Source organism: Pinus tabuliformis, chromosome 8, assembly GCF_031772625.1.
Source record: "Pinus tabuliformis cultivar Carrire ecotype Pingquan chromosome 8, CPIR1, whole genome shotgun sequence".
NCBI classification, from domain to species: domain Eukaryota; kingdom Viridiplantae; phylum Streptophyta; class Pinopsida; order Pinales; family Pinaceae; genus Pinus; species Pinus tabuliformis.
The window spans coordinates 1,397,904,847-1,397,929,479 of record NC_142294.1 but is presented as its reverse complement, the minus strand read 5'-3'; the positions used below and the strand labels follow the sequence as shown (position 1 = coordinate 1,397,929,479).

The 24,633-nt window shown below is 42.2% G+C and overlaps 2 protein-coding genes across 2 annotated transcripts in view; one reads left to right on the top strand and one right to left on the bottom strand.

Annotated features, from left to right (window-relative positions):
* The window catches only part of LOC149240779 (pentatricopeptide repeat-containing protein At5g10690-like), a 202,923-nt gene that overhangs the window by 89,359 nt on the left and 88,931 nt on the right, over positions 1–24,633 (bottom strand). The window lies entirely within an intron of this gene.
* LOC149240780 (uncharacterized) lies at positions 13,103–14,261 on the top strand. The gene is made up of 3 exons (XM_089373818.1): positions 13,103–13,242; positions 13,350–13,491; positions 13,626–14,261. Exons 1-3 carry the CDS (start codon positions 13,125–13,127, stop codon positions 14,077–14,079), a joined length of 714 nt encoding a protein of 237 aa, XP_089229944.1. The 5' UTR covers positions 13,103–13,124; the 3' UTR covers positions 14,080–14,261.

Here is a 24,633-nt window from a genome sequence, read left to right as displayed (position 1 = left end):
CACCTAATCCTCATCTTCTTCTCAAAGTTTCACCCCCAGTTTAATTAATACCCTTTAATTATTTTAATTTCCTAAGTTTAGACTTAGGCATCCATTAAAGATAATTGATTATTTAAATAAAACTGTCTTGAGGTGGAATTTCCCAAAACGATTTCTGGGTATTCTGGAATACATGTGTCCTAGCCTCCCTGTAAATTTTGAGGCTTAGAGCACATCCGATGCTACTAGAAATCAACATGAATCCCTCAATACCACGATCCCAAGTCATCCTGTCCAACATGAAGATCCCCTTGCTTCACTCATTATCCTACTCGGTATAAGTACCAGAAGTCCCCTGCATACCATCAATGAGTAGGGGATCATGATAATGTGGCACTATGCCCAACTCCTCGGGAAGTTGTCCTACCACATAGGCCATCCCATGCACTCCAAGAGTATACTATCGAAGATACCACCGAAGCCCTACAGAGATAGCGTCTCGCTCACGTGAGCTTCTCTTGATATCAGCCCGCTGACCAACCTACCATGCTAATGAAGTCCCCCACTCCATCAATGACTCGTTAAAGCCCAATGGAAGATCTGCATGATCTCCCCCTATAGTAGTTAGCTCATCCCTAAAGGTTGTTGAGCTCTGAAGAGTTGTGATGCTCAAGTCCCCCACTAATCCCACACTGGTCCACCATGCTGAAGTTGCGCTACTCTAACTATGACATACTCCCCATTGTGCACAAACTATATACTCCTCTCATGAGGCTTAGTGGCGAAAAATCTTTGAGAGCCAAGCTCATCCTACCCTAGCATCTCCATGATGCCAATATCTACCTCTCCATTGACAATCTCGACCCTGAGCAACAACAAGATAAGTCTGTCTTGCCATGCAGTGGAGGTTTTAGTGGTCCCCCATGCGTTAAACCCAAGGTGAATTGGATCACCCTCTGCCATGACCCTTCTCATCACAAAGTGGAGTGATCCACCCGCCAACCGGATCTCTGGATCCCACAACCATACTGGGAGCTCATATCTCCCACTCCTCACGAGATGTCGTTGTGTAGCACTGCTATAGGCTAGAACCCATCTGGCCCTCATCTCTAACCCCTGTATGTATCCCATGGGTGGACCCCAAGTATCAGGAGTTTGTCCCACAATGCCAACCTACCTTGCTCCTACCAGACCACGCAGAGAAATCCGCTATCCCAACTCTTGACGATACACCTGGATACTGCTCAGAGTTTCGGTGCCCTCATGTAGATGAAGTCTACCATCCCTCAGACTCCTGTGTGACACCTCAAATTGTCTCGCTAGAAGTGCATCATGCATTTCCCTCGCAATCAACTCCCCATGTGTGAGCCCAGGAGTGGAACCTATGCTACCTCAACAATAAGCCACGTCGTCCCTAAGCCTGTATCCGTTAGTGCATGCCTCCACCAAATGTCTCAACAAGAGAGTCATGGGTGGGTTGGTCCCCAAGGGTAGGATCAAGAGTTTGCAGGGGTACTGAGGAACAACCCTATGGATGCATGTCTCTCTGCCTTGGATCTGCTAGTAAACCGATCGAACACCTATCTCTGCTGAATATGGCGTCCCCATGAGCTCAACCGCATCCTCATCGATCCCGGGTGAGTTGCACCTAATGGTACATTAATGTTCCTGTCCACAAGTCTCATTAAAGGCAACGCTCCAAGGGCTCATCGTGCCACTGCATAGCACCAAGTACCACCACACTCCTCGACATGCCACTGTATGTCGCAACCTGTCCCTGTACACCACAGGATATCCCCAGCTACCGTTATACCACCCCGTATCATCTCATGCCCTGTCTGTGTCCAGGCACCAATCAATCCCTGTGTGTACTCAATGTGATGTAAGACACTCCTACTCCAAAACGCAATCCAACACACTATGGTACACCACCATGCATCTCCATGTCCACCTATAGACCACTGCTCAACACTAGATGCTCCCACACATCACATGATGTGATGGCCTAGAGCTGTGTCTATACGTATCGGCCCACACCCAATCGGTATCAGCACCTCCACCCAATCGATATCATCACCACCACCATCGCATCACTATACCCATCGATGAATGGATCTTTACTCCAAATCGTCCCTAAGGGATCGAGGAAGTGAATCTCCCTATGTGTCAGTAGTGATGCCACCATTGCTCTACTCCTCTGCGTCCTTTGTGCCCCACACAAACATGAAGAATCCCCAGCTCCATACAAGGCATCATCTGGTGGCCTGCCAATGCCACATCGTCCGACAAACTCTTGCCACAGTATGTTGATCACCCTGTCATCTCGTGTACAATCATCATACCCAAGGAGTCTATCCATAAACTGGTTGGCCACTCGTTCTGATCAAAACTCTGCTAGCGAATGTGCACGCTCAACTGCTAGGTCAACTGTACCATCCAAGTCATAGTCAACCGGCATACCTGCGAAATTATAGGTAGTCCCACCCAGATCCCAATGTTAGTTTGGCCTTCCGGTATCCCCACTGTCTGGAAGCTCCTACTGAGCTACACCTGAGTCCACCACCATCTCCATAGACCACTCCACCAGGTACCAACTCAGAATCTCTTGACATCCAACCCCAAGAGAGGGACCGAATGCACGAACTCCCGCACATAGAATAACCCCAACACGCAGATGTTGCACCCTGTGCAACTCCGATCGTCTCATCCCACTATCCAGGTCAACACATGAGATCTAACTAGGTAGCTTTGTCTCTCTCCCTCCAATGGGCAAAGGTGACCCAACAGTGTTAATGGCCATGTCTATGTATGCCTGAAAAGGGCTCCTTTGACTCTCCAATGTGCCCTATAACTGTACCATTAGGCAATCCAACCATTCCCCAAACTGGCTTGGCACAAACCACTTTCATACCCTCCAGCTCCTCGTTCTGCAATAGAATAGCCTCTCGTACTGATGTGGCCTTCCTTTTTAATGCTAGAAGGTCAGCCTGAAACTAATGACACTGATGTGTGCAACCATCATCCAATACCTCTGTATCTACTGGCGCTTCATTAAGGGTGGATACGTCTCCTAGCACCTTACCCATCTGCTGTATGCTACTATCACCCAAAAAGTCGAACATGACCCTGGTCACCACCTCAACAGATGGCACTATTGGGGTATGCTCTACTCTCTCCACTAAGATGTCAACTGGCACGATCAAGGAAGTCTCCAACACAAGTGACCTCTGCGCCATACTGGGTGTATCTACTTGCTCCCCACAATCCTGTGTAGATGGTTGCACCCCCACGACCTGTGCAACTCTAGTGTCTTTTCTGTAAGGAAGAGGATAGATCTCGTTTGACACCTTCATCAACTGGGTCAAGAATTCGCGCATATTAAATCCCCCTTGAGCCATGGGTCATTTATGGTTAAACCCGTCACTGTGTATACATGCACAAATCTTCCCTGATCTAGTTGGTTTCCCCACAGCTGGCCAAGATCATGGCTTTGATACCACTGTAATATTCCTAATGGAAATATTAAGTAATAACAACCATAAATTTCTTAAATGCAACCAAAAGATCAAAAGACTGCAAAATAACAGCACATTAACAATTTATCCCCAAAGAAGTTGAGCCACTTTATCATATTCCATGGTAGGAGTACAATACACAAGAACAGGTGAACCTAGGCTTGCCAAAGACAAGCTAAACAAATCCCAGGTGAGAAAACAAGGTGCCTAGATGATGGGAAGTAACTTCTCCTCTATGCTTTGTGCTGCCCCTGAAATCTACACTACTGGCTAGAAAGAAATGACTACTAGGGTATTCTCTGGTGCTCAGAAAATTTTGGGAAATTAACCCCGGGCTCTCCTCCAATAACCCACAAAAACCCATGAATGAATTGGCCAAATGTTGACCGCCGAATTTCGGCCCAATATCCACTAGCTCCTCCAGCTGCTGAATGAGTTGGCACCCCTGTTTGACCCCTCAAATCTGCCCAGAAAATTCTTCCAAATTAAACTTGGCCTCTCAATAAACCCAAAAAAACCAGAAAGGGTTTGCCATATTTTGACACTCCAAAATTGACCCCAAAACGCTTGGCCCTCTTCTGCTGCTGGAAAATGTCATCTGTGATAGTGGGATTGTTTTTTTCACCTCAAAGGTAGGCTAAGAACTCTCCTCCAATTCCCCTTCAATCAAATCCCAAACAATTCCAACTCCTCAATCCCACTCACCAAGCCTCCCCACAAATAACTCCACCACCCTCTGCGTAGACCTAGGGAAAACGCGTAGGCCCACCCACACCAATTCGTTCTGCTAAGAAAAACACCTCTTCTCCTAGAAATTCCCTCCTTCCAACAAGTATTTATGTGGGGAAACGACCCAACAACAACAAATTTCTTCTCTCCGGCCCAATACATCTCCCAGCCATACATAGCTCCTTTTTTTGCGTCCCACTAGTGCCAAGAATTCATACTACTGTGTGGTATCCTCCGAGCTACCAAAGAAGAGTGGAATTTGCCTCCCTAGGGTGGCACTCGTGGTCCACGGAAGAAGAGGATGAGATTTCCCTTTAGAAACCTCTGGTGCTAAACAACACCTATGACTCAACTAAACAACGTGAGCAACAATGTGTAAAATGACAAATTATCAAAAGCGTTATATGTTGCCTTCAACCTCCTATTTATAATTGTTGCCTCCCTTTTTGTTGTGGGTCCCTTAGCCAACTAATTCGACCCCCTTCCGACATAATTGACTTTTCCTCCAAGGGGTTCATATTCCATGAGGGGTGGCCCCCACATTCCACTAAGGTTGGAATTTTGGATTTCTCCTAAGTCCCATGTACCCAAAATGTTACAAAATTGTGTTAGGCTTAGCACTTCCCCAATAAACTCCTTTAATCCCATTAGATGAAAAATCAAAATTGGGGTTATTACAAGAGTGGATAGTTCCTTACAACCCTCAGCAAAGTGAGGTAGCCGAAAGGAAGAAGTCCATTGTGGACGCGGTGAAGGTGATGATTCATGATCAAGATCTACCCATGTTCTTATGGGCAAAGGCATCAAACACAGTTGTTTATGCTCAGAATAGGAGTCCTCAATGGATATTGGAGGACAAGACTCCCAAGGAGGCATTCACAAGAATGAAGCTAGAGGTTAGTCATTTGAGGATCTTTGGTTGTTGAATATACAGTCACAAGCCCAAGGAGAAGAGGAAGAAGTTAGAACCTCTGGAAAGAAGTGTACTTTTGTGGGATACAACAAGACTTCGAAGGCCTACAGGATCTACATTCTAGGACTACATCAAATTGACGATAGTCGGGATGTTACCTTTGATGAGGAGTAGGTCCAGAGAATCCCACAAGGAGATTGATAGTGAGGAGCAGAAGGCTCCAAAGGATGCAGGTGTACAGGTCCCTCCATTATAGTTGATCATTCTTCAAACTATCAGGAGGAGCCAGTATAGCCAACAGAGCCAGTGGATCTACCTAGAGATGTTGTCGTGACCAAGAAGAGGCCAACATGGCTTTGTGACACCTTGCCTAATGTAGAAGGGCATTTAGCTCCCCATGGTACTTTCCGAGAGATTAGACAACCACAAAGGTGCTCGACCTATAGGGCATTGACGAGCCAAATCATTGATTTCAAGCCTTCTAGTAATGAGGAGGCAATAGGCCAACCGGTTGGAAGGATGCCATGATGGAGGAGTATCAGTCCATCATGAAGAAGGATGTGTGGGAGATAGTGCCAAGACCTGAGGGGAAGTCAGTAGTGACTTCCAAGTGGATCTATAAGATCAAGCATGTAGCAAATGGCACCATCGAGAAGTACAAAGCATGGTTCATGGCAAGAGGTTTCTTCAAGAAAGAGGGAGTGGACTATGATGGTCAAGTCACTAGGTAGACTATTGGTTCTCTTGCATTGGTTATGAGTTGGAGATTACATTTGATGGATGTAAAGGCCACGTTCCTCAATGGTGTGATTGAGGAGGAAGTGTACATATAGCAACCTCAAGGTTATGAGGTACATGGGAAGGAGTCCCATGTCTGTCGATTGAACAAGGCTTTGTACAAACTCAAGAAGGCACCTATGGCATGGTATTCAGAGATTAATGGATACTTGAGGAGTTTGGGCTTCCCCAAGAATGATGCAGATCATGACCTTTACTTCATAGTTGTTGATGGTGATCCTTTGATCTTGGTGTTGTATGTTGATGATCTGTTCCTTACTAGAGCAAAAAGGCTCATTTTCGGGTGCAAGAGGGAGTTGGCCTCAAAGTTTGAGATAAAGGATCTTGGCTTGATACATTATTTCTAGGGATTGGAGGTGTGGCAAAGATCGAATGAGATCTTCCTTGGACAGGGTAAGTACATTGTTCAGACTTTGAGGAGATTTGATGTGATGGACTGCAAGTCCATGGCTCCACTTATGACAACAAATCTGAAGAAGTTGAGTGATTCTGCTTTAGATTCAAATTTGGTGGATCCCATGATGTACAAGTTATTGATTGGATCCTTGATGTACCTAGTTAACACTAGGCTATATATTTGCTTTGCAATGAACACCCTGAGCAAGTATATGGTTGAGTCGAGCCATGTATGTTGGGTTGCAATGAAGCATGTGTTGAGGTACCTGTCTTGTACAGTTGGATATGGTTTCAGATATGTCTCAGGTGGTGAAGTGATGCTGCAGGGATATAAGATTCAGATTGGTCTAAATGCAGAGGACAGAAAGAGCACCTCGAGGTGTTGCTTCAACTTGGGATTAACTGTGATATCCTAGTTTAGCAAGAAGCAGAGTTTTGTCGCGCTCAGTACAATAGAGGCAGAGTATTGTAGAAAGTGCCACAAGTCAAGAAATAGTGTGGCTTCGAAAGCTACTTGCAAGGCTATTTGATCAGGTGCTAAAGACAACCTTGATACATTTCTATAATCAAAGCTATGTTAAGCTTTCAGAAAATGCAGTATTTCATGACAGGTCGAAGCACATTGAGATCAAATATCACTTCATTTGAAACATGGTGCAGAAGGGAGCAGTGAAGCTCCAGTACATATCCACAGATGAGTAGATTGTAGACATTCTCACCAAGCCTCTGTCTAGAGAGAAGTTTGTATACTTTAGAGACAAGCTTGGCATGATGCAGAATATCTCCCTCGCTGAGAGGGAGTGTTGATGTTTTTTGCAGCATCGGGCAAACATTCTCCCACAAGGTCATCTTGATTTGACTAGTGGGGAAATGATGCATTCACTTAAAGAAATCATGTTGATTTGGCTAGGCAATGTCGATTTCACTAAGGGGGAATGGCCCAGGGGGAAACATCTCCCATGGGGTCATGTTGATTTGACTAGGGGAGATTGATACATTAACCCACAGGGGCATGTTGATTTGGATAGGGCTAAATGACCCATGGTACTCACATTGCTAACTCCGGGGTGGAGTAATCTATTTTATAGAGTAGGTTTAAATTGTTTATCTAATGGTGTTTTTACCCTTTAGTGGGGTAACAATTCCAGCCTAATGTTGAGTTTTCATGCATGCTCCATAAGTGAGGGGGTGAAGAGCCACCTCTATGGGTGTGCACTCACATTAGAGCTATATACAAATAGATAGACATGTGAGAGGAAAATCAATCAACATGGTAAGCTCATTTGTTGATTTGGGGTAGCATTGGATGTGCTCTAGCCACGAAATTTGGTGCAGAGGCTGGAGTGCATGAGATCTCCAATACCCAGAAAGAGTTTGGGCGGATTCTAAACAGTTCAGGAGATATTAAAATAACTAATATTTTTAATGGAATCCCTAAGTATAAACTTAGGGAAAATAAAATATTAATATAGATTAATATGAAAGTGTTAGAATGGTCCAAAAGACATGGATCAAGTCAGATCTAATCTTAACCATTAATTAGGGACTTAATCTCGGCCATTGATATGTCAACAGAAAAAGTTTAAGAAGAGGCTTCAGGGTCACTTGGAGAATACACCAGAGTGATCAGTCATTCTATTCTCTAGAGCAGGGTTTGCTAAGAGAGATAGAATCAGTGATCGGGAAAGCAGCTGAGGGGCATTGAGTACAGAGAGACAAAGAGGCAGAGATAGTGCCGGGATAGCAGCAGAGCATCCAGAAAGAGAGACGCAGGAGCAACCAGTGCTCACGCAGAGGCAGCTAAGTGCTGCACAGAGCACCGGAGGGGCCAACGTAGCTGACGTAGAGGCTTAAAGAGCTGACGCAGGGTCAGCGTTGGGCTAGGAGAGGCTGACGCAGTCCAGATTGGGTAGACGATGGGGTTTTAGGGGCAAATTGGTGCTAAGCAGCTGCCGAAAGGATTATCTGGGGTTTTAGCCAGTAGAATTGTCTGAAACAAGTAGAATTGTCTGAAACAAAGACATATTACCGCTAAGGAAATTCTCTGTTGGGTAGGCCAATTCGGCACCCAAATTGTACTCTAATATTGCTTAATAAGAAAACCCTCAGATAGTTGCATCGGTTTTCCCGCATTGGGTTTTTCCAGGGACATTAGTCCAAAAATAATGGTGTCATATGGTGTGTTTGTTCTTGTTTCTTTTAGTTGTTGATCAGTAATATGTTGAGCATGCACTAGTGTTTATTTTCAGTGTTTACATTGTTAATAACTTTTTAAGGAAAATAACAAGTAGGTAGGAATAAAACAGATAAAGTGCATGGAGGGTTTCTAACTAAGTAAACTTAGAAACTTCAACATGTTATCAGAGCGTGATTGCAGATCATAGGAGGACTAAAAGACATCAGCCGAGCGGAGCAATAGTGGCAGAAAACAGTTGTCCTAAGGTGACAGAAGTTGTTTCTACCAACGCAAAAGCCAAGGAGTCTGACGTAGAGCCAGCCAGGGCCACGCAAAGGAAGCAGGGAGCTGCACAGAACCTCAAAGAGGCCAGCATTGCTGACGCAGAGGGTCAGAGTGTTGACGTAGGGCATCCCAGGGCTGACGCAGACCCATCCGGGGTGACGTAGGGCTAGCGTGAGGCAGAGAGGGGCTGACGCAGTTCACAGAGAGGCAGTTGCTGGGGTCTAGAAGGTTGCAGGAATATTGTAGAGTGGAGTTGGTGAGGTATGTAGTCAGAGCAGTACCTGAAAAAGTAGGGCCAGAGGAGTTGTTACCGAGGGTTTATAGCCGAGGAACACGGATCAGCAGTGCAGTTGCACAAGGCGATCAGAGTAGGGGGCATTTTGACAAGCAACAAAAGGATTTCCAGGAGGGAAATCAGGACTCAAGAGCGAGTCCAGAAGAGAACTTCCAGACGGGAAGTAGAGACTCAGAGGAGTCGAACAGAGAACTTCCAGGAGGGAAGTAGAGGAGCGTCATGGCACTACACGGAGTAAGAGATCGGGATAGACTGTACAGAGTAGTGTTGATAATATCGCCGAGATATCGGCGATATTCGGAAATATCGCGATATTTTCGGCGAGCCGAAATATCGCCGACCAAATATCGCGATATTTTCGAGTTTTGAAAATCGCGCGAGATTTACGATGTTTCGGCGACATATTGGAAAATATCGCGCGACGACCTAAAATATCGCCGGCGACCCTGAAAACATTCCGCGCGGGCTATATAATTCGATTTTTGGTTTTTTAAAGTCATTTTGGTTTTTTCTGAGCGCTGGAAGTCCAATGCGGTTGCTGCCAAGGAGGGTTTGAAGCCAATATGCCATCAACTGTAAGACAAACTCGATTTTCAAATGCCATTTACTATATGATTTCTGATTTCCTTTTCTGTATGAATGAACGTTGAGAAACTACATACCTAGTTTGTTTAGGACTTTAGAAGTTTAAACTTTACAGCCTATGCGGTTCTTGCCTGACAAGAAAACAAACTATACACTACTCTTGCGGCTTGCCAGAATCACCCGGAATTTCACCCAGCCTCATTTACTTGAAAACTCATACCAGACATATGGGAGAGAGACCACAGCAAGAATGGAATCCTTGTAGACAGCTGAAGACTTCGTCAACGTCCTCAATGAATCACTTAAGTCGTCTACGTCTTCAGTGAATCATTGCCCTGCCTAATTGGCACAGGTGAACCGTGAGTTATTTTTAATCAACTAACAGAAATCCATTTTATCCCCTTATCTGTTATGCATTGAGAGGAATTGAAAAACTCCAAGAGCTCAAAGTCTATGGATCTTAGGTAAATGGCTTTAGCTTTAACACTCTGTTAACCTCATCAGTTAACCATTGCCTTCCCACAATGGCACACATGAGATTTTTAACATACTATTATATATCCAAATTCCATCTTAACCCCAGATATATTAACTTTATAGTGATAAAAAGATAGCTCATGAATGTTATTTTAATTGGTGATTCAATTGCATCCACCTTACTAATTGCCATAGTGTCATGTTGTTGCACCAGCTGTTTGGAATAAAGGGAAGTAAAATAATGTGCAAGTTTGAGAATAAATTGTTAACATTTGAAGGACATCATGGATTGAAGTACACATTGACCAACAATATGAAGGATAGTTGAAGAAATTTAAATGATATTTGTTAACAAAGTTTGTAAACCCCTCAACAATGTGACCTTTCTTCACAACTCCAACATGTGGGATGGATGCAATAAGATAGCTGCTTCCTGTTCGTACATGATTATTTGTTGTATAAATGTAGTATTTTCTCAAAAAAAATGCACAAATGACTAGTAGTTACACAACAAAAGGGATGATCGAGTAACTCACCAATTCCACAGTTGCTTACACAATTATTTTGATTATAAGCTTCTCGATAACCACATACATCATTGCACCCAATCTTGGGTGCAAGGTAGGATGACCAATACCTCCCTCAACTCCACCTATTAACTCAAACATGACCATTTCCCATGCTCCCCAAATCTAGTGCCATAGAGTTGTCCCTGTTTAGGGGAAAAAAATGTTTCTAGGTTGAAAAAGAAACAAATCCATGATTTGGTGGTAACATCAATATATATTATAAACAAGCTTTGTTGTCTTGAAAGGCAGTCAAGTACATTGCTAAAATTATTTCCACAATGGCTTTGATCCTTGCTATTAATGATCCTCCCTCCATCAGCTCAAAAGGTGCTGCCTTCTTCTTCAAAGATTGCACCCTGCCTTGCTGGTTAAAGATGTAACTTTCTCTGTGCTCACTGCTATGAACTTATGAAGTCTAATAATGCATTATGCACCTACAGCAGTGGTATAAGTTATAAGTTATAACAGTTATATATTTTTCCCATGCTTGGCATAATTCTAAAAGAAATTGTTCTCATTCCTTTGCTATGTGTTTCATTTGCCATTTGGATACCTCACGTTACAACATGTTCATACTCTTTTGTTCAAGAGTATTCAACAGTCAACTTGTATTACACTTCTATTCAACAGTCAACTTGTATTACACTTCTATTCAACAGTCAAGTTAAAACTGTTTTGTAAAATGATGCGGTTATTTGTAATTTGAAAATTTCGTATTACTTATTAAGTTACTAATTCCAAATTTTTTTTGGTGCTCTAGGTTTCCGTTTGAGTTAGCCCACTACAAAATACAAATATGCCAAAAGCCTTGGACCCATTTTGGGAGTATGGGAGCCCTGATGGTGGGACAAATCGTGCATATCTTACATGCAAATTGTGTGGGGACAAGATGACAGGTGGGATTACACGACTGAAATACCATCTTGCTAGACTCAGTGGACATGATGTTGGGCTTTGTACAGTTTCTAGTCCGGAGCTTATACAAAAAGCTCTTGAGGCAATTGAAGAAAAGGACAGAAAGAAGGAAGAGGCAGAAAGAAACAAAGCTGAACGTGCAGGTAGATCTTTCGGGATATCTTCTCCTGATTTTGGTGTTGAGGGTAGTGGGCCTAGTGGCCCTAGTGGGAGGGGCTCCACAACTGGCACACCATCACATGCTACTGCTAGTGTGAGTGCGAGGTCATCATTTTTTGTTCCACGAACAGGCGCTGGAGCACAACCTGGCATAAAATCGCTTGTTAAAAAAAAGGAGAAGCAAGAAGCAGATAGAGTCATGGGGAGGTGTATTTTTTGGAGCGACTTACCTCTCAGCATCACGAAAACCAATCCATTTTGGCAGCCAATGTGTGATGCTATTGCTATTGTGGGCCCAGGGTACAAAAGTGCCACATATGAGGAGTTGCAGGGGCCAATTCTTCAAGCAGAAAAATAGGACATCAACTCTAGATTGGCGGAGTTGAAAAAGACATGGGAAGTCACTGGATGCATAGTGATGTCTAATGGTTGGACAGATAGGAAGGGTAGGACCCTTCTAAATTTCTTGGTACATTGTCCTAAAGGTACCATGTTTATTAAATCGTTGGATGCATCAGAACATATCAAAGATGCAACAACGATATGTGAGTTGTTAGATGGGTTCATTCGGGAGATTGGTGTGCAGAATGTGGTGCAAGTCATAACAGACAATGCAGCTAATTATGTGTCTGCTGGCAAAATGCTTATGGAGAGGCATCCCACATTGTTCTGGACTCCATGTGCAGCGCATTGTCTTGATTTGTTGCTTGAGGATATGGGGAAACTCTCCTTCATCAAGGAGGCAGTTGATATGGCTAGGAGCATCCCCAAGTTTATTTATAACCATGCTTTTGTTCTTAGCCTTATGAGGAGGTTCACTAGAAACAAGGAGTTGCGACGTCCTGCCATCACACGTTTTGCCACAACCTTTATTACTCTTCAGTCTTTGCTTCGATGTCAGTTCAAGTTGAAGCAAATGTTTGTGTCTGATGATTGGCGTAATTGTAGATACAACAGGAGACCTGATGGGAAAGCCATTGCAAAAATGGTGTACTCTGAGACATTTTGGCGTGGAGTAGAAGAAGCATGTGCAGTTAGCGAACCTATAGTAAAGGTTCTTAGATTGGTGGATGGAGAGAAACCTGCAATGCCTTATTTGTATGAGGGCATGGATAGGGCCAAGGAGGCCATTCGTTCCTATTATGCAAACAAGGGTTCTGTTGGCCTTGATAGGCAGATGATGTTATGGGATGTGATCGATAGTCGGTGCATAGGGATGCTTCATCGACCCATTCATGCAGCAGCACTCTTCCTCAACCCCGCATTTTCATACAAATGCAACTTTGTTTTTGATGGCGAGGTGATGGAAGGGCTCCATTCCTGTATTCAGAGGATGGTACCTGATCTTGAGCTTCGTAGCAAAATCAATCGCGAGGTACAGTGTTATCAGGATTGTGTTGGCCTATTTGGCTTTGATGATGCCATTAGGGAAAGGGCCCTCTTCATGCCACGTAAGTGACAAGTCATCACTCATTAGAAATTAGAAATTTGAATTTAATTATGTTTTAACTTTTAACTTTTAAGTTTTTGAATTTTTTATTTCATTATTTTGTTGTAGATATTTGGTGGCGAAGCTATGGTGCAAGGGCACCAAATTTGCAAAAATTGGCTATACGAATCTTGAGTCAAACATGTAGCTCTTCAGGGTGTGAGCGCAATTGGAGTGTATTTGAGAAAATACACGCCAAAAAGCGCAACAGGTATAACTTTGAACTCAAGCCTTCAGTTGAGCAATTACACTTATTGTAATTTTTAATTTTTAATTTATGACCTTCAACTTCAAGTGTCAAGAGTCAAGAGTCAAGACTCATTACTCTTTTTGACACTCTTACAGGTTGGAGTTCGCACGCCTCAACGATTTGGTGTATGTGCATTACAACATCCGACTTCGAGTGAGGCAAATAGAATCACCAATGGATCCAGATGCCATTTCCTTAGACAATATTGATGTATTGTCTCCGTGGAGGGTGGAGTCTGAGGAGCCCATATTGGAGGAGTCACCTTCATGGTTAGAGCCAGTGGCAGATGATCCATTAGAGCAGGGGCAGCAAGAGGAGGACTCGGAGTCAGAGGAGCAGCAGCACTTAGAGGAGGAGCAGGAGGAGCAGGACACTGCGGGAGCATCAGCATCAACACCATCTGCTATAGATATAGGAGAGCATAGCTCCATGCCTAGCACTCATTATTTGACATTAGGTGCAGAGGCAGGGTCAGGGCCTTCTACTACTAGGGGCAGGCCTGGCAAACAGCCCATCATGTTTTCCCGTAAAAGGGGGAGAGGGCAGTAGATAGATAGTTGCTAGTTTTATTTGTTATGCTACATGTAACTCATGATGATGAGATACTTTTATATATGTGATGTTATTTTGTATTGGTTCTCCACATTTGAGTCCTTGAATGGACAATTATCAGGGATCAGCAGGATTTGGTATCGCCTTTGATATATCATTTCTATTTGACATCATATATATCAGTGTTTTCTTCATATTTATGTGCCAATGTGTTTATTTCATGTTGATATTGCTTTATATGTTTAAAAATCTGAAAAAAATGAATATATTATGCATTTTTTATGCTTGCCGATATTTGTCGATATTTTGCCGATATTTTCGCCGATATTGCCGATAAGATATTTTTTGGACCCTCGCCGATATTTTCCCGATACCGATATTATCAACACTGGTACAGAGCATCGAACTTCGCGGTCTGGAAGGCTAGAATCTTATCCGTGCTTGACAAGAATTGTGTCAAGAACTTCATCTTGAAGGTAATAGCTATCCCAGTCGACCCCAGTGATAATGACAGGTAGAAGGAGGCGATGGTGAGGGCCAAGAGCATCATCCCTGATGGGCTCAAGGATCATGTAGTACCACACATAACTGAGAAGGAAATAGCATTTCAAATGTGGGAGGCTCTCAAGATGTTGTACTAACATATTTCTGTGCAGAGAAGGATGCTACTTGAGAATCAGATGAGGTCGTATCAGATGAAGAAGGGACAATCGATTAACACCTTCCTCGGAGGACTGAATGAGATCCGAGACCAGTTGACTGCTATAGGGGCGACACCGGATCAGGAGCTTATGGTGAGGACAACCCTGAATGTTGTCTCAGAAGATTGGGAAGTATTTGTCCAGAGCATCCTGGGCAGAGGGACTCTCCCACCTTGGGACGAGATGTGGGCAGCTCTTCACCAGGAAGAAATCAAACGGCAGTTGAAGACAAGTAGCAGCAGCAAAAGTGATCAAAGTCAAGCAGGAGGAGGAAAATGTGGCCCTAGCATCTGAGGGAAAGCAAGAAAAGCGGAATAAGAAAGATCTCTCCAAGATCAAGTGCTTCCATTGTGGGGAGCTGGGCCATTATGCGACCCAGTGTCTAAGGAAGAAGAGTAAGGGAGAGTCTTCCGAGATTAAGGCAGCGCTAGCACGGGTAGAGAAGGAAGTTTTGACAGACGATGATTGTGCCATGAGTGCAAAAGCACCGCTTGAGCGAAAATGGGGAGACATCGAGCTGTAGTCAAACGGACTATAGGCGATGAGGGGCAAGATCCTCAAGGTACCCAACCTCTTAGATTAGACCTTGCTACAGGAGCCCCGAAGAGGAGTAGCAGGACTGGCTAATGTGGGTAGAGATGGATGCAGATGAAGCGGTAGAGAGGGCTACAGTGCAGGAGTCCCGAGACAGTGCGAGGCTAGTAGCCTGCAGTAGTGCGAGAGGCACAGGAGTGTTGCACCAGTGCAGAATGGCACAGAGAGGTGTGCAATGGTGCGAGATGCAGGGAGTTGTTGCAACAACGCAGAGGTCAGAGAGGGAGCACTTGTCAGCGACAGAGAGAGCTTCAGCATCAGTGGATGTCTCTAACCCAACAGGGAGGTCAGATTGGGAGTTCAGTTACTTACTTCTCAGTAACTGAGTTGCAATGCAGCAGTGGGAAGCACGATGCAGCATGACGAGAGAAGCTGCAGTGTGGATTCAGGGCTGGGAGAAAGGACCAATAGCAACACAAATGCAGAGGGTGTTGACGTACAGATGAAGCAGTGGCAGTGATAGAACCATGGGCAGCAGTGCAGAGGATGTTGGGCAAGAAAGCCTAGCATCAGCCCAGGTACCGATGCCAGATGATCAGAGTAATACTTAGTGAGGAGTATTGTTAGAGCACAGTCCTCACTAAGAGGGAGTGTTGATTTGGGGTAGCATCGGATGTGCTCTAGCCACGAAATTTGGTGGAGAGGTTGAGGCACATGAGATTTCCAATACCCAGAAAGGGTTTGGACGGATTCTAAACAGTTCAGGAAATATTAAAATAATTAATATTTTTAATGGAGTCGTTAAGTCTGAACTTAGGTAAAATAAAATATTAATATGGATTAATATGAAATTGTGTTAGAATGGTCCAAAAGACATGGATCAAACTAGATCTAATCTTAGCCATTGATTAGGGACTTAATCTCGGTCGTTGATATGTCAATAGGAAAAGTTTAAGAAGAGGCTTCAGGGTCACTTGGAGAATACACCAGAGTGATCAATCATTCTATTCTCTAGCGCAGGGTTCGCTAAGAGAGATAGAATTAGCAGTGTTGATAATATCGGTATCGGGAAAATATTGGCAAGGGTCCAGAAAATATCTTATCGGCAATATCGGCAAATATCAGCAAGCATAAAAAATGCATAATATATTCATTTTTTTTAGATTTTTAAACATATAAAGAAATAACAACATGAAATAAACACATTGGCACATAAATATGAAGAAAACACTGATATATATGATGTCAAATAGAAATGATATATCAAAGGCGATACCAAATCCTGCTGATCCCTGATAATTGTCCATTCAAGGACTCAAATGTGGAGAACCAATACAAAATAACATCACATATATAAAAGTATCTCATCATCATGAGTTACAAGTAGCATAACAAATAAAACTAGCAGCTATCTATCTACTGCCCTCTCCCCCTTTTACGGGAAAACATGATGGGCTGTTTGCCAGGCCTGCCCCTAGTAGTAGAAGGCCCTGACCCTGCCTTTGCACCTAATGTCAAATAATGAGCGCTAGGCATGGAGCTATGCTCTCCTATATCTATAGTAGATGGTGTTGATGCTGATGCTCCCGCAGTGTCCTCCTCCTCCTGCTCCTCCTCTAAGTGCTGCTTCTCCTCTGACTCCGAGTCCTCCTCTTGCTGCCCCTGCTCTAATGGATCATCTGCCACTGGCTCTAACCATGAAGGTGACTCCTCCAATATGGGCTCCTCAGACTCCACCCTCCACGGAGACAATACATCAATATTGTCTAAGGAAATGGCATCTGGATCCATTGGTGATTCTATTTGCCTCACTCGAAGTCGGATGTTGTAATGCACATACACCAAATCATTGAGGCATGCGAACTCCAACCTGTAAGAGTGTCAAAAAAAGTAATAACTCTTGACTCTTGACTCTTGACACTTGAAGGTCATAAATTAAAAATTAAATATTACAATAAGTGTAATTGCTCAACTGAAGGCTTGAGTTCAAAGTTATACCTGTTGCGCTTTTTGGCGTGTATTTTCTCAAATACACTCCAATTGCGCTCACACCCTAAAGAGCTACATGTTTGACTCAAGATTCGTATAGCCAATTTTTGCAAATTTGGTGCCCTTGCACCATAGCTTCGCCACCAAATATCTACAACAAAATAATGAAATAAAAAATTCAAAAACTTAAAAGTTAAAACATAATTAAATTCAAATTTCTAATTTCTAATGAGTGATGACTTGTCACTTACGTGGCATGAAGAGGGCCCTTTCCCTAATGGCATCATCAAAGCCAAATAGGCCAACACAATCCTGATAACACTGTATCTCGCGATTGATTTTGCTACGAAACTCAGGATCAGGTACCATCCTCTAAATACAGGAATGGAGCCCTTCCATCACCTCGCCATCAAAATCAAAGTTGCATTTGTACGAAAATGCGGGGTTGAGGAAGAGTGCTGCTGCATGAATGGGTCGATGAAGCATCCCTGTCCAACGACTATCGATCACATCCCATAACATCATCTGCCTATCAAGGCCAGCAGAACCCTTGTTTGCATAATAGGAACAAATGGCCTCCTTGGCCCTATCCATGCCCTCATACAAATAAGGCATTGCAGGCTTCTCTCCATCCACCTATCTAAGAACCTTTACTATAGGTTCGCTAACTGCACATGCTTCTTCTACTCCACGCCAAAATGTGTCAGAGTACATCATTATTGCAGTGGCTTTCCCATCAGGTCTCCTGTTGTATCTACAATTACGCCAATCATCAGACACAAACATTTGCTTCAACTCGAACTGACATCGAAGCAAAGACTGAAGAGTAATAAAGGTTGTGGCAAAACGTGTGATGGCAGGACGCTGCAACTCCTTGTTTCTAGTGAACCTCCTCATAAGGCTAAGAACAAAAGCATGGTTATAAATAAACTTGGGGATGCTCCTAGCCATATCAACTGCCTCCTTGATGAAGGAGAGTTTCCCCATATCCTCAAGCAACAAATCAAGACAATGCGCTGCACATGGAGTCCAGAACAATGTGGGATGCCTCTCCATAAGCATTATGCCGGCAGACACATAATTAGCTGCATTGTTTGTTATGACTTGCACCACATTCTGCATAGCAATCTCCCAAATGAACCCATCTAACAACTCACATATCGTTGTTGCATCTTTGATATGTTCCGATGCATCCAACGATTTAATAAACATGGTACCTTTAGGACAATGTACCAAGAAATTTAGAAGGGTCCTACCCTTCCTATTTGTCCAACCATCAGACATCACTATGCATCCAGTGACTTCCCATGTCTTTTTCAACTCCGCCAATCTAGAGTTGATGTCCTGTTTTTCTACTTGAAGAATTGGCCCCCGCAACTCCTCATATGTGGCACTTTTGTACCCTGGGCCCACAACAGCAATAGCATCACACATTGGCTGCCAAAATGGATTGGTTTTCGTGATGCTAAGAGGTAAGTCACTCCAAAAAATACACCTCCCATGACTCTATCTGCTTCTTGCTTCTTTTTTTTAACAAGCGATTTTATGCCAGGTTGTGCTCCAGCTCCTGTTCGTGGAACAAAAAATGATGACCTCGCACTTACACTAGCAGTAGCATGTGATGGTGTGCCAGTTGTGGAGCCCCTCCCACTAGGGCCACTAGGCCCACTACCCTCAACACCAAAATCAGGAGAAGATATCCCGAAAGATCTACCTGCACGTTCAGCTTTGTTTCTTTCCACACTCTTCCTTCTTTCTGTCCTTTTCTTCAATTGCCTCAAGAGCTTTTTGTATAAGCTCCAGACTAGAAACTGTACAAAGCCCAACATCATGTCCACTGAGTCTAGCAAGATGGTATTTCAGTCGTGTAATCCCACCTGTCATCTTGTCCCCACACAATTTGCATGTAAGATATGCACGATTTGTCCCACCATCAGGGCTCCCATACTCCCAAAATGGGTCCAAGGCTTTTGGCATATTTGTATTTTGTAGTGGGCTAACTCAAAAGGAAACCTAGAGCAGCAAAAAATATTTGGAATTAGTAACTTAATAAGTAATATGAAATTTTCAAATTACAAATAACCACATCATTTTACAAAACAGTTTTAACTTTTTTTGCTACATTATTTGCAAATTTGCAATTTTGCAATGGGCATGAAAAAAGAGCAGACTTAAAAGTTAAGAGGGCAGTGAGCTTGTATCATGCAATAATTGCCACTTTAACCAAAGATGCCAACTTCCAAGCAATGAAAGAGCCTAAGTTCTAACAATGCAAATGATATGCCAAGGAAATGAGGTGACTGTATATCACTGTTACGTAATTAATAATAATTAATTATTAATTAATAATTATAGTTATAGTATAACCAGGCCTAGTCATAGAAGTGTAATACAAGTTGACTGTTGAATACTCTTGAACAAAAGAGTATGAACATGTTGTAACGTGAGGTATCCAAATGGAAAATGAAACACATAGCAAATTGGCACGGAATGAGAACAATTTCTTTCAGAATTATGCCAAGCATGGGAAAAATATATAACTGTTATACCACTGTTGTAGGTGCATAATGCATTATTAGACTTCATAGCACAGAGAAAGTTACATCTTTAACCAGCAAGGCAGGGTGCAATCTTTGAAGAAGAAGGCAGCACCTTTTGAGCTGATGGAGGGAGGATTTTGATGATTGCATTGATATGGGAGAGAAAAGATGAGGTTTCCAACAGTATTTCTTAAAACTTTGATACTTATCCATGACAACATGTTTTTAGCAGTTGAAAAGGTTCGGATCTTTGAGAATATCATCATCCTTCTCTTCATCTGAGTTTTTGTAAGCGTTATCATTGGCTTCTAAGATCCATCAGGTAGACATTCTTGAAGTATGTTGAAAATAGAAGAAGTCAGGAACTTAGATAATTGTGGGCATTCTATTAAAGTGTATAGGCCTGAAATTTTTGTTCTTCGAGGGTAATCAAATATTTGACGGTTCAATATCCCCATGGGCCAGCATTATACCTATTGAGAGGTTTTAGAGGCGTACAAGTTAGCTAAACGTTGTCCGTAGTTTGCAAATGGTTTATACACTTTTTCATTCCATTCATAAACTTGACATCACATTACTGATGGTTTATGTAGTTTGCAAATGGTTTATAACTTTATAATTTAGACCTGCTATAGGTGATACCACTGCTGTAGGTGACCACTTTTGTATTTGTAATATTGTATTACGGTTTACCTTGACAGTGATATCAATATGAAGTTATTTTCTATAAATATGTGTGGTATTGCTCAATGCAAACCCTTGCAATTTGAAATGCAAAACAAAAACCAAGCAAAATGATTGTAGGGAACCGGAAGAATGAGAATCGAGATTGTCTTACTGTTCTTGGCACTTGCAGCTTAGAGAAATCTTCGTTGTTGGTGGCAAATTGGCAATAATGGCTTCAAACCCTCCTTGGCAGCAACCACATTCCTTCTCCAACGCTCAGAAAAACAAAATGACTTGAAAAAAACAAAAATCGAATTATATAGGTCGCGCAGAATGATTTCAGTGTCACCTGCGATATTTTCGGTCGTCGTGCGATATTTTCCGAGATATCGCCGAAATATCGTAAATCTCGCGAGCTTTTCAAAACCCTAAAATATCGCGATATTTGGTCGGCGATATTTCGGCTCGTCGAAAATATCGCAATATTTCCGAATATCGCCGAGATAACACTGAGAATTAGTGATCGGGAGAGCAGCTGAGGGGCATTGAGTACAGAGAGACAAAGAGGCAGAGATAGTGCCGGGATAGCAGCAGAGCAGCGAGAGAGACGCGAGAGCAGCCAGTGCCCACGCAAGGCCACGCAGAGGCAGCTAAGTGCTGTGCAGAGCACCAGAGGGGCCAGCGTAGCTAACGCAAAGGCTCAGAGCGCTGATGCAGGGCCTCCTGGGGCTGACACAGGGCCAGCGTTGGGATAGGAGAGGCTGATGCAGGGTCAGCGCTAGGCTAGGAGAGGCTGACGCAATCTAGATTGGGCAAACACTGGGGTTTCAGGGGTAGATTGGTGCTGAGTAGCTGCCAAAAGGATTATCCGGAATTTCAGCCAGTAGGTTTGTCTGAAACAGATAGGTATTACTGCTAAGGAAATTCTTTGTTGGGTAGGCCAGTTTTGGCACCCAAATTGTACAAAATATTGCTTAATAAGAAAACCCTTAGAAAGTTGCACCGGTTTTCCAACATTGGGTTTTTCCATGGACATTAGTCCAAAAATAATGGTGTCATATGGTGTGTTTGTTCTTGTTTCTTTTAGTCATTGATCTGTAATATGTTGAGCATGCACTAGTGTTTATTTTCAGTATTTACATTGTAAATAACTTGTTAAGGAAAATAACAAGTACGTAGGAATAAATCAGATAAAGTGCATGGAGGGTTTCTAACTAAGTAAACTTAGAAACTTCAACATCATTGATCTTTTCTAGTGAAGGAGAAATTTCAGCTAAAAGAGAAATTTGTTTTGGAGAATCATCTTCATCTTTCTTCATCATCATTATACCTCTCTTAGACAGCCGCACGTGGGAGGAAGAAGGATGAGTTGACCAGGGCACATTGATTGAAGTTGACCAAGCCTTTGACCATCATTGACCAAATCTGTTTGACCGAGTTTGACAGTGTGTTGACATAGAATTTAAACAATCCTCATGCGACTCATTTTCAAGCTTTGATGGTGTAGGTTCATCATATTTTGCTTTGATATAATCATACAAGAAAAGATATGCATATTTGCCTTTTCTATTTTCATAAGAAGATCACTTAAAGGATTATCATCATACATTGTCATCAAATCATCCATTTAATACCCTATTCTATATTGAATATCATCATGAAAACATACATTTTCAACTTCATAAACATAAATCCAATGTTTTTGAAACTTTTTCATCAAATATGGAAATGATTTTCTCTCTTTAGGAATGAAATACAAAACCAATCTCATGCAATTTTTCCTTGTATTGAATATGCAAGGTGCCTTGAAGACAACCAACAATTTCCATCAAACTTGCAACATGGGTAGTCCATGTATCCGAATGAAACTTATATTGATATCTTGGAACAAAGGAAAAGTTTAATAGAGCAAACAGATCTTCTAAAAATTTTCCTTTTGTAGAAGCCACAAGATCACCAAAATGTCACCTCCCAAATTACACATAACGATAAAAAAGAAATCAATCCAAATAATACATAATGATTAAAAAAACTTAGTTTATTTAGTACTTGCTTCATCATCACTTGTTAAACTAAACCCTTCTTCCATGTATTTGAGGATTAGAGATAATTTTTTCTTTCATTTAATCATCTAAAAAAATTGAGAACCTAATCTCAAACCCTAGGGTAAGTGAGTTTATTTTCCCTAGTTCATTTGGGTCTAGATATCACTCCAACAAAAACCCTAGAATTGTTTGATTCCTTGACTCCATATGCTATGAAAATTTCAAGTCTGAAATCCTATTGCAACAACTGGAATTAATTCTTCTAATTGTTAATTAATTAACAATTTATTTGCTATAGAAAATATCGAATAAATCACAATGCAACCTTCACAAACAAAACTACGAAAAATAATAGCACAGGAAACTGAGAAATATGCTAGCACACACATATAAAAATTAACACAATTATTTTTTGACAAATCTCCCTTGAAAACCCAGCTTGGGAAAACCGGTGCAGCAGCTCAGGGTTTTTATTATTAAGTAATAGTGAAATTATGAGTACGAACTATGGATGCCCAACTGGCAATCCAAATAGCAAGAAAATCTAGCCAAAATTATCTAAGGGAATTTCCCTTCCTCCACAAGCAACCCCGACATAAATTTGCTTTAGAAACTCCTCCTCCTGGACCCCTCATACTAGCTTCTATGCAGACCCTTAGACATCTAGCCCGGAATTACCTTTGATCCAGTCGTTCTGCCTATCTCTACTAAGGAAAATGATTCTTCAGCCTTCTGGCAAACTTTCTAGGTCTTTGGAAGCTGAATTGATTTTTCCGACATCTAAATCGAATTTCCCTCTGAAGTTGATTGCGCAGTCCTCTGCGCTACCTCACTAGGAATAACTCGGCCTCTTGATGTTGCCTCTTCGGATCTAGAAAACTTCCTTTGGATCACTGTCCCTGCCCCTCTCTGTCTCCTCTTCCCTTCTAAAGCTCAAACTCTTCCTGCAATTGACTATTGCTCTCTGGAAAATCAAACTCTGCAAGGAAATCAAACTCTGTGTGTATATTCTCCATCTACCTATCGACTTCATATAATCTTCTGTTGGGACTCCAACGGCCAAGATTAAAACTTAATCAAGGGCTAAGATCATATTGAAGGCAATTTGTGTGAGTTTCTAGATGATTTGTACCTTATCTCAATTAATTTTGATTAATTAACTCCTTTTCCTGAGTTTAGACTTATGAAATAATTAAAAATATGCTGATAATCTAATTGAGACACTTCTAGGTGGAATTTCTGGAAACGATTTCTGGGTTATGAAGAACTTTTGTGTTTTAGCCACTCCACAAAGTTTCAAGACTAGAACACCTCTGATGCTACAGAAAATTAAATATAACCCCTTAGAAAACAAAATATATATATATTGGCAAACTACGGCAATGATCTTCTATCCTCCATCACCCATTTTCTTTATAATCCTTTAAATTGTTTTGGTAGGGCTTCTTCTCCACAATCATCCAGTAATCCCTTGATTGTCTATTTGGGAACCTATTTGAGCATCTATTGGTTGATCTAAACATTTAAGCTCACCCATAAGAGCATTCAAACTCAAATGTTGGAGCTACCATGTCCTAGCAATCCTATCCCAAGGAGAACCCCACTTGAGGTAGAGGAGAGTTGGCCAAAACCGAAAGAAAGGGTTGGTGAGGTGATAGTGGCCCCCTTTGAAGTGTAGTAGGTTTCTCACTTGAGATTTTGAACTTGATCTCAAGAAGTGCACGATTTTGCTACAAGAGTTCCATTGTAGTAAAATAAAGATTACAGTGCCACTATGAGAGAGAGTTGTGAAGTATGACAGTGATAGAAATTTTTGTGAATCCAATAGATAATTTTGTTAATCGCTGAGGCAGAGAGGAGTCTGTCCTACATCTACGAATCCCAGGCCAAACTGTGTTAGAATACTAGAGGGGAATTGGGATCACATGAGTGATTGTTTAGCAAAGAAGTGGATCCTAATCTTGGTGTTGTGAAGGCTAAGGGAGAAGAGTGTTGGTCCATTGGGATAGTTTTAAATAGATTCTTCGCTTGTGAGAGTTTTTGGGTTATGGGTTGAGTTTGAAGACTTAGAGCAAG